At 57.8% G+C, this 18280-nt stretch overlaps 1 protein-coding gene across 4 annotated transcripts in view; it reads right to left on the reverse strand.

Annotated features, from left to right (window-relative positions):
• FLT4 (fms related receptor tyrosine kinase 4) overlaps positions 1 to 18280 on the reverse strand; it is a 41611-nt gene that overhangs the window by 14338 nt on the left and 8993 nt on the right. The window contains exons 2-21 of one of the 4 annotated variants that reach the window (XM_025293984.3): positions 13218 to 13314; positions 12287 to 12531; positions 11973 to 12085; positions 11686 to 11848; positions 11354 to 11493; positions 10913 to 11081; positions 10501 to 10618; positions 7696 to 7850; positions 7446 to 7608; positions 5836 to 5962; positions 4569 to 4677; positions 3217 to 3579; positions 2789 to 2935; positions 2559 to 2690; positions 2277 to 2383; positions 1864 to 1999; positions 1286 to 1390; positions 620 to 733; positions 371 to 459; positions 100 to 250 (exon numbers count right to left, since the gene is read on the reverse strand). In XM_025293984.3, coding sequence (XP_025149769.2) covers positions 100 to 250; positions 371 to 459; positions 620 to 733; positions 1286 to 1390; positions 1864 to 1999; positions 2277 to 2383; positions 2559 to 2690; positions 2789 to 2935; positions 3217 to 3579; positions 4569 to 4677; positions 5836 to 5962; positions 7446 to 7608; positions 7696 to 7850; positions 10501 to 10618; positions 10913 to 11081; positions 11354 to 11493; positions 11686 to 11848; positions 11973 to 12085; positions 12287 to 12531; positions 13218 to 13314 — 2943 coding nt within the window. Of the gene's footprint in view, positions 1 to 99; positions 251 to 370; positions 460 to 619; positions 734 to 1285; positions 1391 to 1863; positions 2000 to 2276; positions 2384 to 2558; positions 2691 to 2788; positions 2936 to 3216; positions 3580 to 4568; positions 4678 to 5835; positions 5966 to 7445; positions 7609 to 7695; positions 7851 to 10500; positions 10619 to 10870; positions 11082 to 11353; positions 11494 to 11685; positions 11849 to 11972; positions 12086 to 12286; positions 12532 to 13217; positions 13315 to 18280 lie in introns of all 4 variants that reach the window. The other 3 variants (XM_025293983.3, XM_044948517.2, XM_044948516.2) reach the window with 3 other exon arrangements.

Consider the following 18280-nt stretch of genomic DNA (forward strand, 5'->3'; position numbering starts at 1 on the left):
GCTCCCATGTTAAGTCCCTCCAGGAGGGCCCCAGCTTGGCTTATCCCAGGGTCCTGGAGCATGCCAGCCGTTTCGGGCAAGGGGAAGCCAGACTCTTACCTTCTTGGACTGGAGCGGCCCGCCCTGCCCCTCCCTTGCCCGTTAAGAGCCTTGTGAGGAGGGCCATGTCGCAGTTCCCTGGCCTCCTCTGGTCGGCCTTGGCGCCCTCCACCATGGAGCAGAAGCGCCTTCTCTGTTCAGCAGACTTCTCCTGCGATGCACAAAGCAGGTCGGAACGGGAGGAGGCTCGCCATCTACTGGAAAGGCACTTTCCGCCCTCCCCACCCGGCTCACCAGCAGAGGCCTGGCCCTCGGTGGGGCGCCCACCTACCGCGCAGGGATTGAAGGCCTCTCGCTTGGTGCGCAAGAAGTTGGAGAGATTGCCATACTTGCAAAACTCCACGATCACCATGAGAGGGCCTGGGGCAGGGCAGGAGGGTGCGCTGGAGGGCAAGCACCACATCCACGGCCCCGCCCCCAAGCCCTCCTGTGTCCCGCCTACTCCCGGCCCAGCTGGCCCTTCACACCCACAAAGATAAGGGCACCTTCGCCCTCCCCGCAGGGCGCCTGAGTTCTTTACCATTGGGCTTGGTGCAAGCCCCCAGGAGGTTGACCACGTTCAGGTGGTTACCAATGTGGATTAGGATTTTGAGCTCCGACATCAGGGCGCGATGCTCGCTGGCTGTGGCGCCCTCTGGAAGCAACATGGGGGCTTTGCTTGGTTCCCGGCTCCACCTGGCCCCTGACCCAGGCCCTGAATATCCCTTTGTCCTGGCCACTAGCTCAGACGGTAAAGAATCCCCCTACAATGCAGGAGACACAGGAGTCCCAGGTTTGATCCCTGGGTCTGGAAGATCCCCTGGAGGAGGAAATGGCAACCCATTCCAGTATTCTTGCCTGGAGAATTCCATGGACAGAGGAGCCTGGCGGGGTACAGTCCATGAAGTAGCAAAGAGTTGGACACAACTGAGTGACTAGCACTTTCACTTTCAGCTGAGCTGAGGCCTGGCCAGCACTCTTGCTGGTGGGGGTGCAGCAAATACCACCTCCCTCTCTGAGGCAAAAGGTTTAGGTGAGACTGATAAGTATTACTCAGAGGTGAGCTCCAGGCCATGGATTCCCTGTATAACCTCTGGTAAGAATCTGTTCTGAACCTGTTTACCCTCCGGCACCACAGACCCACCAGCCCACCCAGAGTTGCTGATCCTCACCAGCTCAGCCACCCCTTCTACCCATGACCCCACACCTTTCAGCATTTTCACGGCCACAGTGTCACAGCTGCTGCCCTTGTTGATGCCAAAGGCTGAGGCTTCCACCACCTTCCCAAAGGCCCCGTGGCCGAGGACTCTGCCTGTGGGCGCAGGGAGCCGGTTCCAGGTGAGCTGTATGGGGGTGTGGGTGGAGAGGACTGGGCAGAAGGGACAACCCCTGTGGAGGGCCAGGAAGGAAGGCCCAGGAGGGGGAGGAAAGTCAGGAGCCCCCCTGCCAAACAGGAAGTGCATGGGGAGCAGGGTGGGGAGAGAGGGAGGAGAGAGACTGACAGGAAGGCCTGCATCCTCTCCCAGCAGGTGTGACAGGCCCACCCTGCTCAGAGCAGCAGGAAGTGACCTCGGGGGGCCTGGGAATTGAGAGCCCCTATAATAGTTCTGGGGATGCGCGCCTAGATGGACAGGTCAGGCCAGGTGGGGGCCAGGTGGGACTTTCTGGCATGAGTTCTGAGAATAGAGGGATTGCAGGGCTCCAGCCTGCCTGACCCCAGAGCAGCTGAAGCAGTGTCTGCCCAGCAGGACTGGGTGGGTGAAGCAGGCTGGGAGCGGGTCTCACCGAGGTGCAGCCGTTCCCGGGGGAACTCCCACTGACTAGCATCGTAGGACAGGTATTCACACTGCTCCTCCAAAGGCACCTCCCCGGGGTCCATGATGATGGACAAGTAGCCAGTCTTGATGTCTGCATGGGTTGGCTGGGGCGTGGGGATGGGGACAGCTCACTGGCTCGGCCATAACATCCTGGCTTTGGTAAAACTGCGCTCAGGACAGATGGCCTCTCCTTAGGGACTTCTGATATAGGAGGGGACAGATGGGCAACCTCTTGTCCTCTAAGAGTGCAGCATGGAGGGGTCTGGGGGGCCTCCCAGGATACAAGGCTTCCAGGTGAGCCAGGGTGATCCATATTCCTTAACTTAAGGGCTGGGCAGGGTGGAGAGAGCCCATGAGCAGCTAGGGACGAGGAGTGCTTACCCTCCTCATGTTACAGAAGATGAGGAGAAGGAGGACCCAGAAGAAGACAGCGATGACTCCGGTGCCAACAAGGATCACGATCTCCATGCTGCCTTTATCTTCAGAGCCTGAGTGGGCAGAAAGAGGGGGGTGGCTACTGTGCACATATTGTGAGGGGGGAGAGGGTGCACCCTTCCGGCGGCAGCCCTTCTGGTGGGCACAACTGGCAGTGAGGTGGCCGTGAGGAGACGGCATCGAGTGCGGGCAGAAGGTGGGCTGGGGGGTGCGAGGGGGAGGCGGGACCTTCCACAGCCACGCTGGCAGAGGAGTTGACGCAGCCCTTGGCGTTGCACACACTGCACAGATAGTGGCCTGCGTCCTCCTCGCGCACGCGCTGGATGCTCAGCCTCTGGTTCGAGTCCGCCAGGTCGATTCCTGCAGCGAGGGCGGTGGACGTTTGAGTTCAAGTAGGTCTGGGGCTTTGTCCTCGAGAGCTTCCGGACCCCGCCCTCCACCCATATTCATCCCCCTACCGGACTCTTCTTCCAGCAGCCTCTCATCTTTGTACCACACGATGCTGGGTACGTGCGTCCCAGCCACTGGGCACCGCATCTCCAAGGAATCGCTCACGTTCACCAGGAGGTCGCTTAGGTTCTGTGTGAGCCGTGGGGCTTCTAGGGCTGGGTTCGGGGGTCGAGAGAGAGCTGAGTGGAGCTGCAGAAAGCAGGAGGGCACTCCAGGAAAGGGCCCTCCAGTGCTAGGAGCTCTCCAAGCTGAAGGGTCAGGGTTTGAGCTCGGGGTGGGTAGGGCTGTGCACCTCCCCGGAGGGGAAGGAGAGGGGGATGGATGCTCTTGCAGGCTCGGACTTGTGAATGGACTGCCCAGGCACGTGCGGGGCGGGGGGTAAAGGCTCCTTGGGGAGCGCTGCCCTGACTGGCCTCTCCGGCCCGTCTTGACTCACCCTGCACGGACAGGTACTTCTTATGGCAGTGCTTGTCGTGGGTGCGCCGGTCCTGCACCTCGCACACGTAGTCGCCTTCGTCTTCTGGTGCCACACTGGGGATGGTGAGGGTGAGCGTGGCGTGGGGCTCCCCGGGCGCCACCTCCTCCAGGCTGGCGGCTAGTGGCGTGGCAAACAGGTGCACATTCTTGCAGTCAAGCAGCAGTGGGTTCCCCTGCGCGTCATGCAGCGTGGACAGGTTGAGGCGGTACCAGTGCAAATGCTCATATGTATAGTTGTCAGCCCGGCAGCTCAGGCGCACGGCCTGGCCCTCTAGGGGCTCTTCTGATGGCTCTGACTCTATGCTGAAGCCGTCGGGGATGGCTGGGGAAGGAGGAGGAACCACTCACTGTGACATTGTGAGGTGCTGGCAAACCTACCCACCTGCTCAGGGACTGTCTCTCTCTCTTTCTCATTGACCTTTGAACTCACTCAGCTCTCAAATAAGGGTGTATGTCACCCTACCTGGGCCAGGGACACCACTCTGGAGACCTCTTCTCCCTCTCCCTGACAAAGAGACCGACTCTCTCAAGTCAATTCCACCAGGGGCTCCTCCTGCCATACCTCCCTCTAGTTTTTCCCGAACAAGCCCCAGCTGGGTACTGCCCCTACCTCTCCCAGGAGCCCAGGCCACCAATGAGTTTCTTGCAAGCAGCTGAGCAGGGGCGCGAGGGCCCATTCTCCCTCCTGCTGAGCACACTCCCACCCCTGTCCTCTTCCTGACATAGTCTGGTTGCATTAGCCTTTGGCAGTGGCTCCCGATTTCCTTTCGTCCCTCTAGCTGTCCACTGTCGAGCTCCTATGGGCTCCTCTCTCCTGCAGAGTGTTTTCTTTGGCTCCACCTCTCTTCCACGTGCCCGCATTTAAACCTCTGGGCCCAGTGACTGTCCTTCCATGGTCTTCTTAGTGTTCCTGAGGTCATTAACAGGTTTGAAAAATCTGAGGCAACCATGGACCTTCTTCCCAGGGCCAAATGCACATAAGAACCACCTGCTGTGCAGGGTCCATGGCTCAGGAAGGGGTGGGAGGGAAGAGGAGGTAGGTGGAGCTGTGGGGAACAAGATGGCACCCCTCGGGAGGCACCTCCTGGTGTAGGGGCAGATGGCGCTGCCTCATCCCAGTTCATATGCCTATAGCCTCCAAATCTGTCCTCCTGCTGAGGCCCGGAGGCCCGGGGGGCTGGGGTTTCTCCTGGTGCCTCACAAGACACTCACTGGGGCCCCAACGCAGGTGTATTTTCTCCTCCCAGGCCTGGCCTCCTCCTGCGCCCACCTGGCTCCTGACCTCCATTCAGGCCTGCCCAAGTCACTCACTGGCCACGTAGAAGTAGATGAGCCGCTCATCCTGGCCCACTTTGTTGAAGACCACGCACTTGTACATGGCGGACACATTGGCCTCCTGGATCACCAGCTTGCTCACCGTCTGGACAGGATACATGTCAGGCATAAGGATCCATTTCATGCCTAAGTTCCCCTACCCTAACCTCCTCTTTCTGCATGGAAGTTGCTGTGCCCACCAGAATAATGGGGGAAACTGAGGCTCTGGGCTGGAGATGACCAACGCTCAGAGACAGTACCAGGACTGGTGAGGCAAGGAGAAGGTGATGAGGTCCTCGGGCAGCAGCAAGCGGTGGCTCCCCTGAAAACTCAAGGGACAGCACGATGGACAGCTGGCCTCAGCTGTGGCTGGGGTCAGAAGGCAGTGTTAGGCAGGACCAGAGAGACCTCTGGCTGCAGATAGGCTCAGGCTGCTGCCATGCTGAGGAGGCGACAGGGGCCTGGTGGCACTGGGTTGGTCCAAGCCAGAGTTCTGATGCGCTCTGGTCACATCGAGTGTCAGCCTGTGGTCCCAGGAGTTGCTGTGTAAGGCCCCTGTGACGTGCCCACAGACACTTCGGGGCTGCCCCCTGTGATGTGCCTACAAACACTTTGGGGCTGCCTGCAGTGCCTCTCAGTGCTCTGGGTCGTGGCAAGGAGAGGAGACGGGGTCCAGGGCTCCAGAAGGACTCTGGCCTGGGGGAGTGGGCAGCTTGGAGGCAGAGGAAGAGAGAGGGCCGTAGGCTCTGCCTACCAGCCCAAGAGCCCACCCCCCAACCTCAAGCCGGGCACTTCCTGGCCAGCCTGGAACAGGAAGAGGCTCTGGAGGTGTGTAGGAAAACAGGAAGTGACTGTAGGAAGTGGGTGCCTTTGTTCAGTCCTTCCCTTGCTTGGCCTCTTCTAGGGATTGCCCCCAGCCTGGGCCAGCCGTCTTTGGGGAGGATAGAGCTTGTCCCCAGCCCCAACTCTCCCAGCCCTTGCTAGTTTGGGCCCACAGCCGTGAATCTCAGCTTCCCTCTCTGGGAAGCAGCGGCAGGTCAGGCCCTTGCAGTCTATTGCAGGCAGGGAAGCTGATGTCCAGAGACATTGCAGAAAGGTTACTGACTCAGATGCTATTGCAAGAACTCTGCAAGTCCAGTGGAGACCAAGAAGGCTAGGAGAGGACCCCACCTCTCCTTCTGATCCCACCTTTCTTCTTCTGAAGAAAGGACCTCACCTCTCTCTTCTTCTCCCCCAGCCACTCAGTGTCCTGGCTGGTCCATACCTTATTTTTGCCCTCCACAAACTCCGTCCAGGTGTCCAGGCTCTCAATGGGGTTCACAGCATCCTGTGTGGTCACCTCCCTCCAGTCCTGGCACTGTGGCATTCGGTCTCGCTGCTGCCGCCGCTGGCTGCTGAAGACAAGGAAGGACAAGGGCAGTTAGGGATCCAGGCAGAGGGTACTACACTAAGGGTAGGGTCAAGCTTTTCTCATACTCAGGGTCATCTCATCTCATGGTGGGGAAGGTTGGTCCCCCAAAGTAAGTGAGGAGGGCAGGGGCTTTGTTTCTGGCACAGTGTTCAGGGCTCAGCAACCCATCCTGCATGGGCTGCCAGACCCAGCCTTACCCAGTAGACCAGGATCTGTGCCTGCAGAGCACCACATGCCTGTGTCTCTGTGCCAGTCCTCTGGTCTGCTGTGCCCCCTGCCCCTACCCACATGTGTCCCTTCCTGAAAAATCCACCTAGATCTCCTGGGGCAGCAAAGTCACTCCTGTTAACTCCTGCTACAGGAAGCCCTCTCTTTCCATCCCTCTTCTACAGCTGCAGCCCCTCCCCGGGACGGCTGTGCATCCCAGCACCTTTGGTCTTCTGCTGGGATGAGGGTCTAAGGGGGAAGGCATGGCTCAAGGGAGGCTCTTGTCTGCCCCTAGGGAAGCAGAACTCGCCCTAGGGCTCTGTAGTCATACAGGGCCTAACAGTAGAGCATCAGATGGAAGCACATTTGGAGATGCCAGTGATCTGCAGCCTCATGGTCCGGAAGAATCTCTTATGAGCCTCGAGTGTTGTGGGCTGGCCACCCCGACTGAACCTCCCTAACTGACCATGCCAAGGGCCACAGTCTCTCTGCCAGTGTGGCTGCCTCGTCTCCCTTGGTTTCCCAGCTACTGTCCTTCCCCAGCCTGTGACCCTGTCCCCTGTCCCTTAGGATCTCTTGCTAAATGGCAAATGTGACTAGTCCCTCCCCTGCTCAGCACCATTCGCTATCTCTCTAGTGCTTTCCAGACCACTAACCATCTTGGCGCCCCCCACTCCTGGCCCTTGCTGGTTCAAGTTTTCCGTTCTCCTGGACTCACTGTCCCACTGGCACCCAGGTAGGGCAGTGTGGCCCAGCAGTTGGGCAAGCTCTGCTGCTTACTGCCATGACATTAGGAAAGTCATGTCCCTTCTCCAACCTCACTTTCTCTCTCTAAGGGGTCATGGTGAGCACTACACAGATGAGCTTAGTGTGCCTTGGAGTTCACTCAGTACATGTCTCGCAAAACCAGCCCAGTCCTGCCTGCTTGGTGAGGGGTGTCCTCCCTAGTGCCCAGAGGCATGTCCTTTGGTCCCCTCCAGACATGCAGTTGTGTGTCTGGGGAGCATCGCTTTCAAGGGAGAGGATGGTGGGGGCCACACCATTCCTGTGTCCAGCCTGGCCTGACAGTACAAGGGAGGGTCTGAGCCTTGCTCAGGCAAGGTGAGGTCAGGGATTGACTTATAATGCATGAATTGTGATAGGGTTTGGGTTTAAAGCGGAGCTATGGGGAGGGGTGCTGGTAGTGAGAGGGGGTTATGGTTGAAGTTGGGGATGGGGCTGGGAAGTAGGGGGAGGCAGGGTGGAGCCGCACTCACAGGCTGCGCTGGCTGAAGGTCCTGCAGGGCGTCCATGGCCGCCAGTGCCACTGGATGCCAAGAGGAGGGGGCACCCCGTAGGCCGTGCAGGTGAGGGCCTGGCGACTATGGCGGGAGTAGATGCTGGGGGAGGAGGCCTCCTTTTCGTGGATGTGGGGGGGTACTGGAGACACAGGCAGATAGCCAGTCAGTCAGCGCACCCCCAGACACCCCCCGTCCCCTCCCCCTCTCCTGCCCCACCCACACCTACCATTCACCACCAGCTCCAGGCTGATGTTACGCCTCAGGCCAGCCGCGGTGTTCCACAGGGCCAGGGTGTAGATGCCTGCACTGGCCTCCGTCACCTCCTTGAGCACCAGAACATGGGGACTGTGGCGCCCGGACACTGCCTTTCTGTCCTTGTACCTGGCCCAGGGAAGGAGTTCAGGGGGCTGTGTGACCTCTACCCCAGCCCTGTCCTGTCCCTCCTTCCCTGAAGCGCCCCAGCCCTGACCACTAGAACACGGTCAGGAGGTGGGAGAGGCCTCCCGGCCCCAGACCTGCTTCTGGGATGAGCAGCAGGGGTGAGGGCTGTGGCAGCCGACTCTGGACTGAGGAATAGACAGCTGCGCAGATGGTCCCTGGGCTTGAGCCGCGAGGGCTCACAACACCCCCAGGCTCAGGACCAACGAGAGTCCCCAGGGGCCCTTGTCTCTGCCATAGGCTTCACGGGGCTGTGCTGTGAAGGAGTGGAGGAGTGGTCCCCAAGGGCGCAGCTCAGACCCTGACCACGTGTGGGTCTGGGAGCCCTGACCCTGACTCTGCCCTTCCTGGAGCTCTCCAGATGTGTGGGCTTCTTGTTGCCCTGCCCCCTGTCCCAGGGCCTTTGTACTCACTTTCCTGGTTTGCTTGGATGCTAGACACCTGCAGGGCTCCCTCTCTCCTATATCCACCGTCACCCAGCCATCAGAGCAGCTGTGTGGATCAGGAGCTGGCCCTTGGCCCTGCCCCTGCTCATCTGCATGCTAGCGTTCACACAGGCGCCTGTTGCTTGTCGGTTCCCACACTGAGCTGTATGTACGGCCACTGCCGTATGCCCTATGTGAAGAGTGGCACCCAGCACACATAGGTGCTCAGTGTACATGGGTATAAATGGATGACTCATACCCCAAAGGAGACTCCTCCAGTCCTGAGTTGGGAATGAACCCAAGCTCTGGCCTCTGCCTGGAAGTACCCCCCAGGCAGGCATCGTCTTCTGGTTTACTAAGCCAGAGAGACACGAGGAAAGCACAGCCCTCAGGAAGGAAAGTGACAGCGAGGGGCATGCAGGGGCCTGGCTCTCAACTGCTGCACCACAGCCCATTCAGAAGAGGTTTGACTTGCCAGAAGTCATACAGCAGGGCTGGGCAGAGTAGGGCCAGGCTGGAAGGCCTGCTGGGCTCTGGTGCAGAATCCTGGTTGCTACCTGCTGCGTTTGTGATCCTAGGCACACTCCTTCACTGCCCCAAGCCCCCGAGTCTTCACCTGAAAACCAGGGAAACCAAATGTTCCTTCTTGCAGGTGTGGTCAGGTCTCCCAAGATATAGCCTTGGGGTCAGCATGGTGCTGGACACACAAAGGCTGCTTCGGGGGCGAGGACCAGCCTGTCCACTAGATCTCTGTCTGTTCACTTGCTAGTAATCACTACATGATTACCTGGAAGAGTGGACCCTGGTGGGGCTATGCTCACCACTAATGCCCTGGGACAGGTGTCTCAGTGGACAGTGGGCCCAGCGGAGCACTTCTTGGAGGCAGATATTGACCAAGTGAGAAAAAAAAAAGAAAGGGCCAGATGTGGTGGGAATGGCAAGAGGAAGTCAGCTGCCTGAGGATCAGGCCTGGACCAGATCTTTGATGCAACAGAGCTGGCCACTCTCCCAGACAGGGTCAGTACTACTGGCCTTGGAAAGCAGGGGACAGGGCCTTAGTCCAGACTGCACCAGTGCCCTTCAGGATACTATGTCAAGTGTCCTGGTCCTGCACCAGCTGGCCCTGACACGGACCCCAAAGCCTGTGCCTCACAGGGAGAGTCACAGAAGTCCCAGGCCCAGGGCTTCCAGGGCCTTCCTAGGAGAAGCCTGCTTCCGGACTATGGCCAGAGAAGTGGGATGCTGGCTGAGAATGTCTGGGCTTCTTCTTGCCAAGCTCTAGCCTTTTAGAAAAGGTCATCCTGCCTGGTAGGAGGTGCTCCAGGCTAGAAAGGCGAGGCTCCCCTGGCCAGTTGTGAAAGAGCAGATGAGTCCTGGGAGGCTCAGGGCTTGGGCAGGAATGCCTTTACCCTTTCCTGGCCTATTTCCTTCCTGTGTATGATGAGAGTCAGACTAGAGTGTGATCTCCCAGGATCAGGCCATATAGACTGCTCAGGAGGCTGAAGGGTGCATGGTGGGGTGCTGTGCCTTCCCAAGTTCTCGGGGAGCATCTGGTGAAAGTAAAGCCACCACTGAAGGACCTCTCTCTGACTCTTGGCATACCCTGCAAGGGTCACACCCAGGTCACACTCTCAGGTCACACCCAGGAGTGGGGATCTTGAACTTGTAGGCCTCCCGGAAGCTCTAGCTCACTGGCACACAGCTCTCGGGCCCAGCCCAGAAATCCTTGTGAAACTCTTATCATATCTCCAAAATTCTGGTTAGAAGTATCCTGGGGGTGGCAACCTGTTTGAAGAGGAGCCTAGGAAACCTGAAGCCATTCCTGTATGATCCCCTCCAGTGGGGGCCCTTAGGGAGGCTGAGTGGGTGCAGGAAAGAGTTAGATAAAGCCCTGTGCTATGCCCACCACACCCACATATAACAGGAGGCCAGTATTCACAGTCTTTCACAGTTTGGCAGCAATTCAGGCCAACCTTCCCTCTAGCCAAAATATCACATTATATGTATATTCCTTGGAATCTTCATAGGGGGTCCCCCACTCCAGGCACAGGTCCCCATCTAGGTCTCAGGAAGTAGGCCCTGATGGGGGGAATTTTGCCCTTCCCTCCCTGTGGTTCTTTCTTGCACTGGACTTGGTGGGTAGGGAGGGGCAGGAACAAGGGAGGTACCATTGGAACTCCGGTGGGGGATAAGCCGCCAGCTTCACGGGCAGCTTCACCAGCTCATCTCCTGCCGTGGCCTCTAGAACCGGACCCTTGAGCCACTCGACGCTGATGAAGGGCTTCTCTGTCAGACGGGAGACATCAGGGTAAAGCCAGCACTGGTGTGGCTGACCCACCACCACCCAGGGATTTTCAGCCACCCCTGGTGGCCAGATGCCCTGCTCTCTGGGGTGTGGGAACTAGGGGGTCCATCCACTCATGACCCTCCCTTCCCTCTGGCTGGACTCCACATTACTTGGGTGCACCATGACCTATGACCCTGGGTCCACACTGCACAAGAACACTTGTGCTCCAGGCTTGACAACGGACACCCTACCTAGCCCAGGCCACACTGGGCCAGTGGCCTGACAGGCCGTACCATGCACAATGACCTCAGTGCTCTCCTGGAACTGCTGGATACCATTGTTGGCCTGGCACACGTACGGGCCCAAATCACGCTGGCTGACGTTGTGGATGGTGAGGATGCTGGAGAGCTCTGTGTGAGTCTGCTGGGAGCGCCGCTCTGGCACCCACTTACCCCGCTCCGCCTGCCCAGGACCAGGGGAAGAACAGGGTCAGAGCAGGTGGGCTCTGACAGAACTGACCCCCATAGGCATACCCCCCAGCCCAACCAGCAGCAGCTCCAGAAGCCTTGGACTCAGACTCTGACTTTTCCTTGGCATAGGAAAACTTCCCTATCAGACAGGGGCTCCTGGGACAGAGGGAAGTACGTGTGGGCCAGACCAGGGTGAGTGTGGGCCGTGACAGGGATTCCTGGGGATGATTCAGGTACAGCCCCTGCCAGGGATGCTGAGCTCACCTGCTTCCCTGGATAGTTCCAGTCAAAGGTGACACCTGAGTTGAACTCGGCCCACACGGTACAGTTCAGGACTAGTTTTTCCCCAACCAGCAGCTCCAGCGATCTCTTGGGGAACAGCTGGATGTCATAGAGCTCATTGCCTGGTGACACATGCACAGGGACCCCCATGCCCTTTGTAGGACAGTGCATGCAGAGTACAGGGCACAGGGCATCCCCTGAGACCAGCCAAACCATGGTACCTACAGCCCCACTGCTGGGAGTTAGAGGGCTCCTGTCCAGGACATGGGGAGTAGTCGCTGGGGAGGGTCCTACAGCCCCAGGCAGCCCCCTACCTGTGATGTGTACAACGAAGGGGTTGGACAGGAAGGCCTGGCCGCCCCAGGTGGTCTCACATTGCAGGTACAGGGCATCGCGCAGCAGAGGGGTGGGCACCCGCATGCCCCGGCGGTCATCCCACACCACCTCCTGTCCATCAGGCTGCAGTGCTGAGCTTTGCTGTAGGGATGCAGTGGCTGTCAGGGCCCAGCTACCCCCTGCCCCTTGGCCAGACGATTGGCCATTTTCCCAGGGACAGAACTGGAGGGCCGGATTGAGGGTGGAGATTGGGGTGGAGCTGTACCGAGCGCAGTGTGACGTTCAGGCCGGGGATGGACACCAGGCAGGGCACCCACGTGGAGTCCTTCCTGTTGACCAGGAGTGTGTCTGGCTTGTTGATGAATGGCTGCTCCCAGTCTGAAGAGAGGGGACAGGGTGTGGGGGGGGGGGCCGGGGCTCAGGGAGTCTCTGCCCAGGTGTGGAGCTGCAGGGCAGCCCCATTTCCCCCAGGGTCCCGAGGCTGGGGTTGCAGCCACAGATGCCAGCCACCTCTTGAGGACCCAGGACCCTGCCCATGGCTCCTGAGTACCCTTGGGGGTGGGTGCTGGGCTCTCTCACCTCTCACAAACACGTAGGTGCTGGCCGCAGTGGTGCCCTCAATGCGAGCCTTGATGTACTTGTAGTAGCAGCGGTAGCTGCCTGTGTTGTTGGCGTGGGCCTCCTGCAGCTGCAGAACCTTGCAGTAGGGCCGGGCATCTGTGCCTTCACAGTCTCGCACGGTCCCCGTGTCCTCACCATCTTTCTCCTCTGGGACTGGCGCATCCTGAGCCCCGGGCCAGGCCCACTCCAGGGGGTGCTGCCCCCTGGCAAAGGAGACAGGACATCAAGAGAGGCCCAGGCCACAGCCCTGGGGGAAAGTCCCTGTGGAGCCTCTCAGAGGCCCAGCCTTGCTCATAGCTGATCTCACTCAGAGGTCAGGGTAGACCAGCACTTGGAGGGTACCCCTGAACCCCCTGGGGCCTCTACCTGGCTCCTGAGCCTGTATTTGGCAGGCTGTCCTTCAGAAAAGCCTGAGCCTCAGATTACAGCTGGGGCTGAAGGGAAGATCACAGCTTGGCAGTCTGTACGGGTGGGTCTGGGGCTAGTGAAGGGTGGCTGAGTGTGGGTGCAGGCAACCTATGGTGCAGGCAGCATCCATGTAGGATGACCTGGGGATGGGCATGGGGCAGCCTGGGTCACTATGGGTTGACTCAAGAATGGATGCAGGGTGATAGATCTGTGGTCCGTAGGAGATTGTGAGGGGTGGGTATGGGTGAAATGGAGTAGGGTGCAGGATGCCTGCGTCTACAGGGCAGGGGATGGTCTGTGCCTCTAGGAACCTACACTGAAGCCACCTGGGAGCATCCCTAAGCCTTGAGGCCTCTCTGCTTGGGGCTGGGGTGCTGCCTTCTGAGTCCTCTACCACCATCAGCTCTGCCTTCTATAGTCTCCTTGGCCTGCTAGGTAGGAGGGACTCAGGCCCAAGCCCCCCTGGGTGAGGGCTGAATACCTGCAGGAGATGGACAGGCTGTCACTGGAATTGATGACATATGTCTCTTCCGTGATGTTCAGGGTTGGTGGGGTCATGGAGTAGCCACTGGCCAGGCCTGGGTTGGGAGATAGGGTTAGCGTGGGATTGGGTCATAAGTTCACGTGACGATATCGATCTGGTGCTGGCGGGCCCCTCTGCAGGGCAGGTGCTGCCTAGCCTTTCAGCCCAGAGCAGGACCGATATGGCCCAAGACATCTGGGAACCTCCGCCTCAGGCTCAGCCTGCCCACTGGCTGCAGCCCCAAGCGAGCCCTGACTGAGGCCTGGGCTGAACTCAGGCCTCTGGTCCCCCAGGAGTGGAGCTGCCATCATGAAGTCAACAGGGGAGACCACAGGCTTCCTCCTACATTAGGCGAAGCCTGCAGTACCTTTCTTTGGCATTAAGACCCCCACTAGCCACTACTTGTGAGGGGGTCCTGCACAGCACAGCTCCCCAAACATGCCCCGGACTGAGGCCTTGGTTTCTCCCTGGGATTCTTCCTGTGGCCTTGCCCTCTTCTACATCCCATGGAGTCCATCTCACATGCGCTTGGTTCCATCAGTTTCTCTTTGCACCCAAGGGACCTTCGGGCTGCCCTTGCTCCCCAATCCCTGCTCCCCCCTTCCTCAGCCCCTTCATGAGTCCAACAGGTCTAATCCCCAAACAGAGAACTGCCTCGCCTGGTTAAACACTGTCCCGTAGCCCTCCAGGACCTTGGCCCTGCTGCCCACATGGCTTCTTAGTCTCCATCTTCCTCCCAGCAGGAGAGTGTTGCGTGTGTGTGTACACATGTGTGTGCATGTGTGCACGTGTGTGTTGTCTTTGTGTGCATGGGCGTCTGTGGGCATAGATCTGTGTTTATAGGACTGATGATGAGTGCTGTGTGTGTGTGATTTTGTGCATGTATGTTACTGACATGTCTGTGTGAGTGTGCACATGAACTTGTGTGTGTGTGTGTGTGTGTGTGCGTATGATCCTGGAGGAGTGTGGGAGCAGGCCCCAGGGGAGGTCTGGGCCTAGAACTCTGGCAGATGCATCCTGCCAGGACCATCCTGAGACAACAGGAAGTGAGGATTGTGTGGCTGGAGGCCCGGGGCTGTGTTCTGTCCCTCCCCTGAGTCCCTGTTCTCCTGGGGGGCACAGCCTGCTGCCCTGCCCTAGGCCCCAGTCCCACAGGTCCAGTTCCTCTGCCCTCCCCAGTTCAGCTTCCTGAGGCTTAGAGTCTTGCCCTGGCAGCAAACAGTGGGAGGCAGACCTTGGAGGAATCCCCACTATAGTGGGTTCTACCTCACCCTGACCCCAAGCTGCCCTAGGAAGCAGCACAGGATGGCACACTCTGCACACCACGATCTCATTTCAGCATCACATGGACAAGATAGCTGCCAGGGTCTGGCCTCCTGCTGGCCAGACTTCTCTATGTACCACACCACCACTGGTCAGAGGCAGAAGGTCCTCATTGAGCATCTAATCTAACTAGCATCTAGTCCAGCCAGGGAACCTGAGGCCCTCCATCTGGACTGCATGGCCAGCTGCTGGGACCACTAAGCAGTCTCTCCTTAGCTTGAATCCAGTGCACCCCCTCCTAGCACTCAGGACAGAGGGCCCACCCTGGGATCCCCAGGTGGGAAAGTAGCAGGTCCATTCCTTCCCAGGGTGGGTTCTGGCTCCCCATCACACTTCCTCACCTAGCCCTGGGGCTGCTCAGGTGGAGAGGCCCCACAGTGGAGAGGATTCCTTCTGGTGGTGAGGGGCTGGGAGCGAATGCCAGGAGGACACCTCTAAGGTGGGTTTTGAAAGAGAAGTAGGATTTCCCAGGCAGTGGAATGTGAATAAAGCCACTCTACAAACTGGCTTCTGAGCTACAGAAGCGGAGGAGGGGCAGGGATGGACTTGGGTTTGTGTGAAGGGATGAAAGAATCAGCTCCCAAGTGGACCACTCAGGGCTCAGGCCTGAGGCTGGCATTTGGGCTCCAGAGGAGACAGGCAGCAGACAGGACCTATTTGCCCTGGGTCATTTGTGCCCCATTGTGAGGGCTGCAGTGTCACTCTGGGGCCCCAGGAAGGCCAAGCTAGGGCCTCCTTCCCTGAGGCGCTCCTCCAGGGCATGCCCTTGGCACTGGAGCTACGGCAGTCGTCAGCCCAGCTTCCTTTGGCAGCTTTCCTTTGCTCCCAAGATAAAGCGGGGAGACCCCAGGCCTCTCCCTCTGCCCACTCCTCTTCTTTCCGGCTTTATCGAGACATCTGAGAGGCACAGACTTCTCACTATCATCCCAGAGTGCCAGACTTCATCTTGAAGTCTCTGTGTCCATTTTTTCACCCTGGACATTTGTACTCCCTTCCCTCCTGTGGATCTCCCTCTTTAGGTTCTAATTCACAAGTACCTCTATAAGGGGCAGTCACTCAGAAGATACTCAGGCGGTGCTGGCCCCTAGGCTCATGCTGCTAGAACACTTACTAGACTAAATCATGGTTTTCCGGTCACATCTGAACAGAGACTGCATTTTATTCATCTTCCTAACCTTAGTACACAAGAGGTACACACCCAAAATTGAGGATATGTATTCAAGAATCCGTGGGCAAACTGGGAGATTGTTGAGCGACAGGGAGGACTGATGTGCTACAGTCCATGGGGCTGCAGAGTTGGACATGATTTGGTGAGTGAACAACAATAAATTAAGAATGGTACGATGGATGAAGGATGATCAGATGAATGAATGGGTGAATATGTGGAAGGATGGTGGGTTGAGTGGCTGGATGGGGTATGGAGCCTATAGGAGCTTCCTCCCTAGAGGCTACCATACCACCAGAGGAAGCATCTGAATCACTGTGCTAAATGGGAGGTTCATCCACTATGCTTGCTGACCCTTTCACCCATCTGAGAGCCTTTCCTTTATTGCCACATGCCCTGAATTTCCCCGGTGCTCCTTTTCTCCCCCGCCTCTTCCACTGGACGCTGTGTGAGCAGTAGTCTGTACTGAACACATCACTGGCCTCCTCCCTCCTTCCTGCCTTAACTGAAATCTGCATTTCTGAGGACACCGCTGCCCCTGGGGTGGTTACTGCTCCCCATTGCACATGTTGGAGAACTCCTTGTGGTCACTTCCCCTTTTCCAGCAGCACCACCCACTCCCCACTAAAGCTGTCATCAGCCCTGTCCTGGTCATTTCCCCTCATTCTCTGCTCCTGGCTCTTCAGGCTCCCCGACCTCAATCCAGGCCATTTCTCAGAACTTCGGCAGCCACAGGACTGAGTCACCAGCACCCCGCCTTCGCAGTCCTCATCTCCATTGTCCCCCCTTCAGCCCCTCACTTCCTGGGCATACTCTGGTCTTGGTCCGCACCAGAAGCTGTCACCACCAAGTGCCTATTTTCCTGTACTTCTCGCTTTGCCTCCTCTGTCTCCTGCTAAGTCTCACCAGTGCTAAGTCCTTCATCCTCATCAAAACATCCAGGCCAGGAGCCCCTCTGCACTGCCACCTCCTCCTGGCCCCACCCCTCTCCTGGCACTGCATGGCCCACAGCCCATCATCCTGAATGCTCCCTTGCCCCTGCCTGCTTCCCCAGCCCTGCAGTGCCCATGGCCCTGAGAGGCTCAGCATGCAGCGCAAAGCCCGGGACGCATGCTGCCTCCCCTCTCTCCTGGTGGCAGAGCCTGAGCGGCCTCGGGCTGAAGTTCAGAGTGGTCCCTCCTCCTTCCCTCTCAGCACTAATGAAGTAGAGGCATTAGATGGAGACCCCTCCTCTTCCCATACTCAAATCCCACACCCTTCCCACACCCGCATCTCTGATATTCCTGCTCCCAAGGCCAAGCCCTCCAACATGTCGGGGATCCCAACCCCCCCAGATCCGACCCCTGCAGATAATTTCTTTCTTTTCTGGTTACCAACTTTCCTCTATGCAATCACCTCCCATCTTGTAAACAAACAAATAAATAAACAAAAACTCTCCACTTCCTTGATCCTATATTCCCTTCCCTTTTTCTACCCCCATTCATAGCAAAAATTCTGTTCGCTGCCTCCTTCCTTTCACATTTGCTCATCTTCCCACAGAGTGAAGCCTCCCTCTACTTTATGGAGCCACTGGCAATATATCCTGTGGCCTCTGTGCCGCTGCAGGAGGCTCTCCAGGGCAGGGAGCAGAGCTGTCCCCTCTTCTGCCAACTTCTGTGAGCTCACCTTCCCCTTGTCTTCCATCCCTTCTGCCCAGCACCAAATACTGTTGCTGTTAAGTGGTCATGTATTAGGTTGGCCAAAAAGCCCATTCAGGTTATTCCATACGATCATATGGAAAAACCTGAACAATATTTTTGACCGACCCAGTACTTTTAAAATCTCTACCTCCAGCCCAGAGCCCCTTCTCTCAACTGCAGCTTTAAGGGACAAAATCATGCTTAAATGTCATCAGTGACATTCCACTATACTTCAAGGAACATCCAAACTTCTGACTGTGGTCTGGCCATCACCCCCTTTCCACACCCTCCTGACCAGGAGGTGTGACCACTCTCACCTCCTGCTCTTGTCTTCCAGCCCCCGTGGCCCCAGGCTGTTCCATATCACACCACGCTCCTTCCTACCCCAGGCTTTTACACACACCTCTCCTCCTGATGAGCCTCTGCTCACATGCCTTGCACAGCCAGGCCCTTCTCACTTTCAGGCCTCAGCTTAGACATGGTCTCTGCACTCCCACCCCCCAAACCTAAGTCCTTTAAGCTCCACCTTAACCTCCTGGTTGGTTATTTCATTCTTCTTGTCCTAATATGTAATTTTGTTATGTACTTAAGTTTTGTTTTTCCATTTCCTCTCCTAGACAGTAAGTTTCATTGGGGTAAAGACCCAAACAGTCCCTTTTCCAGCCCACTCCATGCCGGGCACTGTGCTTGACACAGAGTCAAGGCTCCATAAACCCTTGTTGAATGAATGAACAAACGGACAGATGGACAAAAGGACAAATGAGTGGATGGATGGACGGAAGGATAGAAATGTGGAAAAAAGAAAGGGTGGCTAGATGGAAGGACAGATGGGCAGTCAGATGGAGGGATGGGTG

The sequence above is a fragment of the Bubalus bubalis genome, chromosome 9 (genome assembly GCF_019923935.1).
Source record: "Bubalus bubalis isolate 160015118507 breed Murrah chromosome 9, NDDB_SH_1, whole genome shotgun sequence".
Classification (NCBI taxonomy): domain Eukaryota; kingdom Metazoa; phylum Chordata; class Mammalia; order Artiodactyla; family Bovidae; genus Bubalus; species Bubalus bubalis.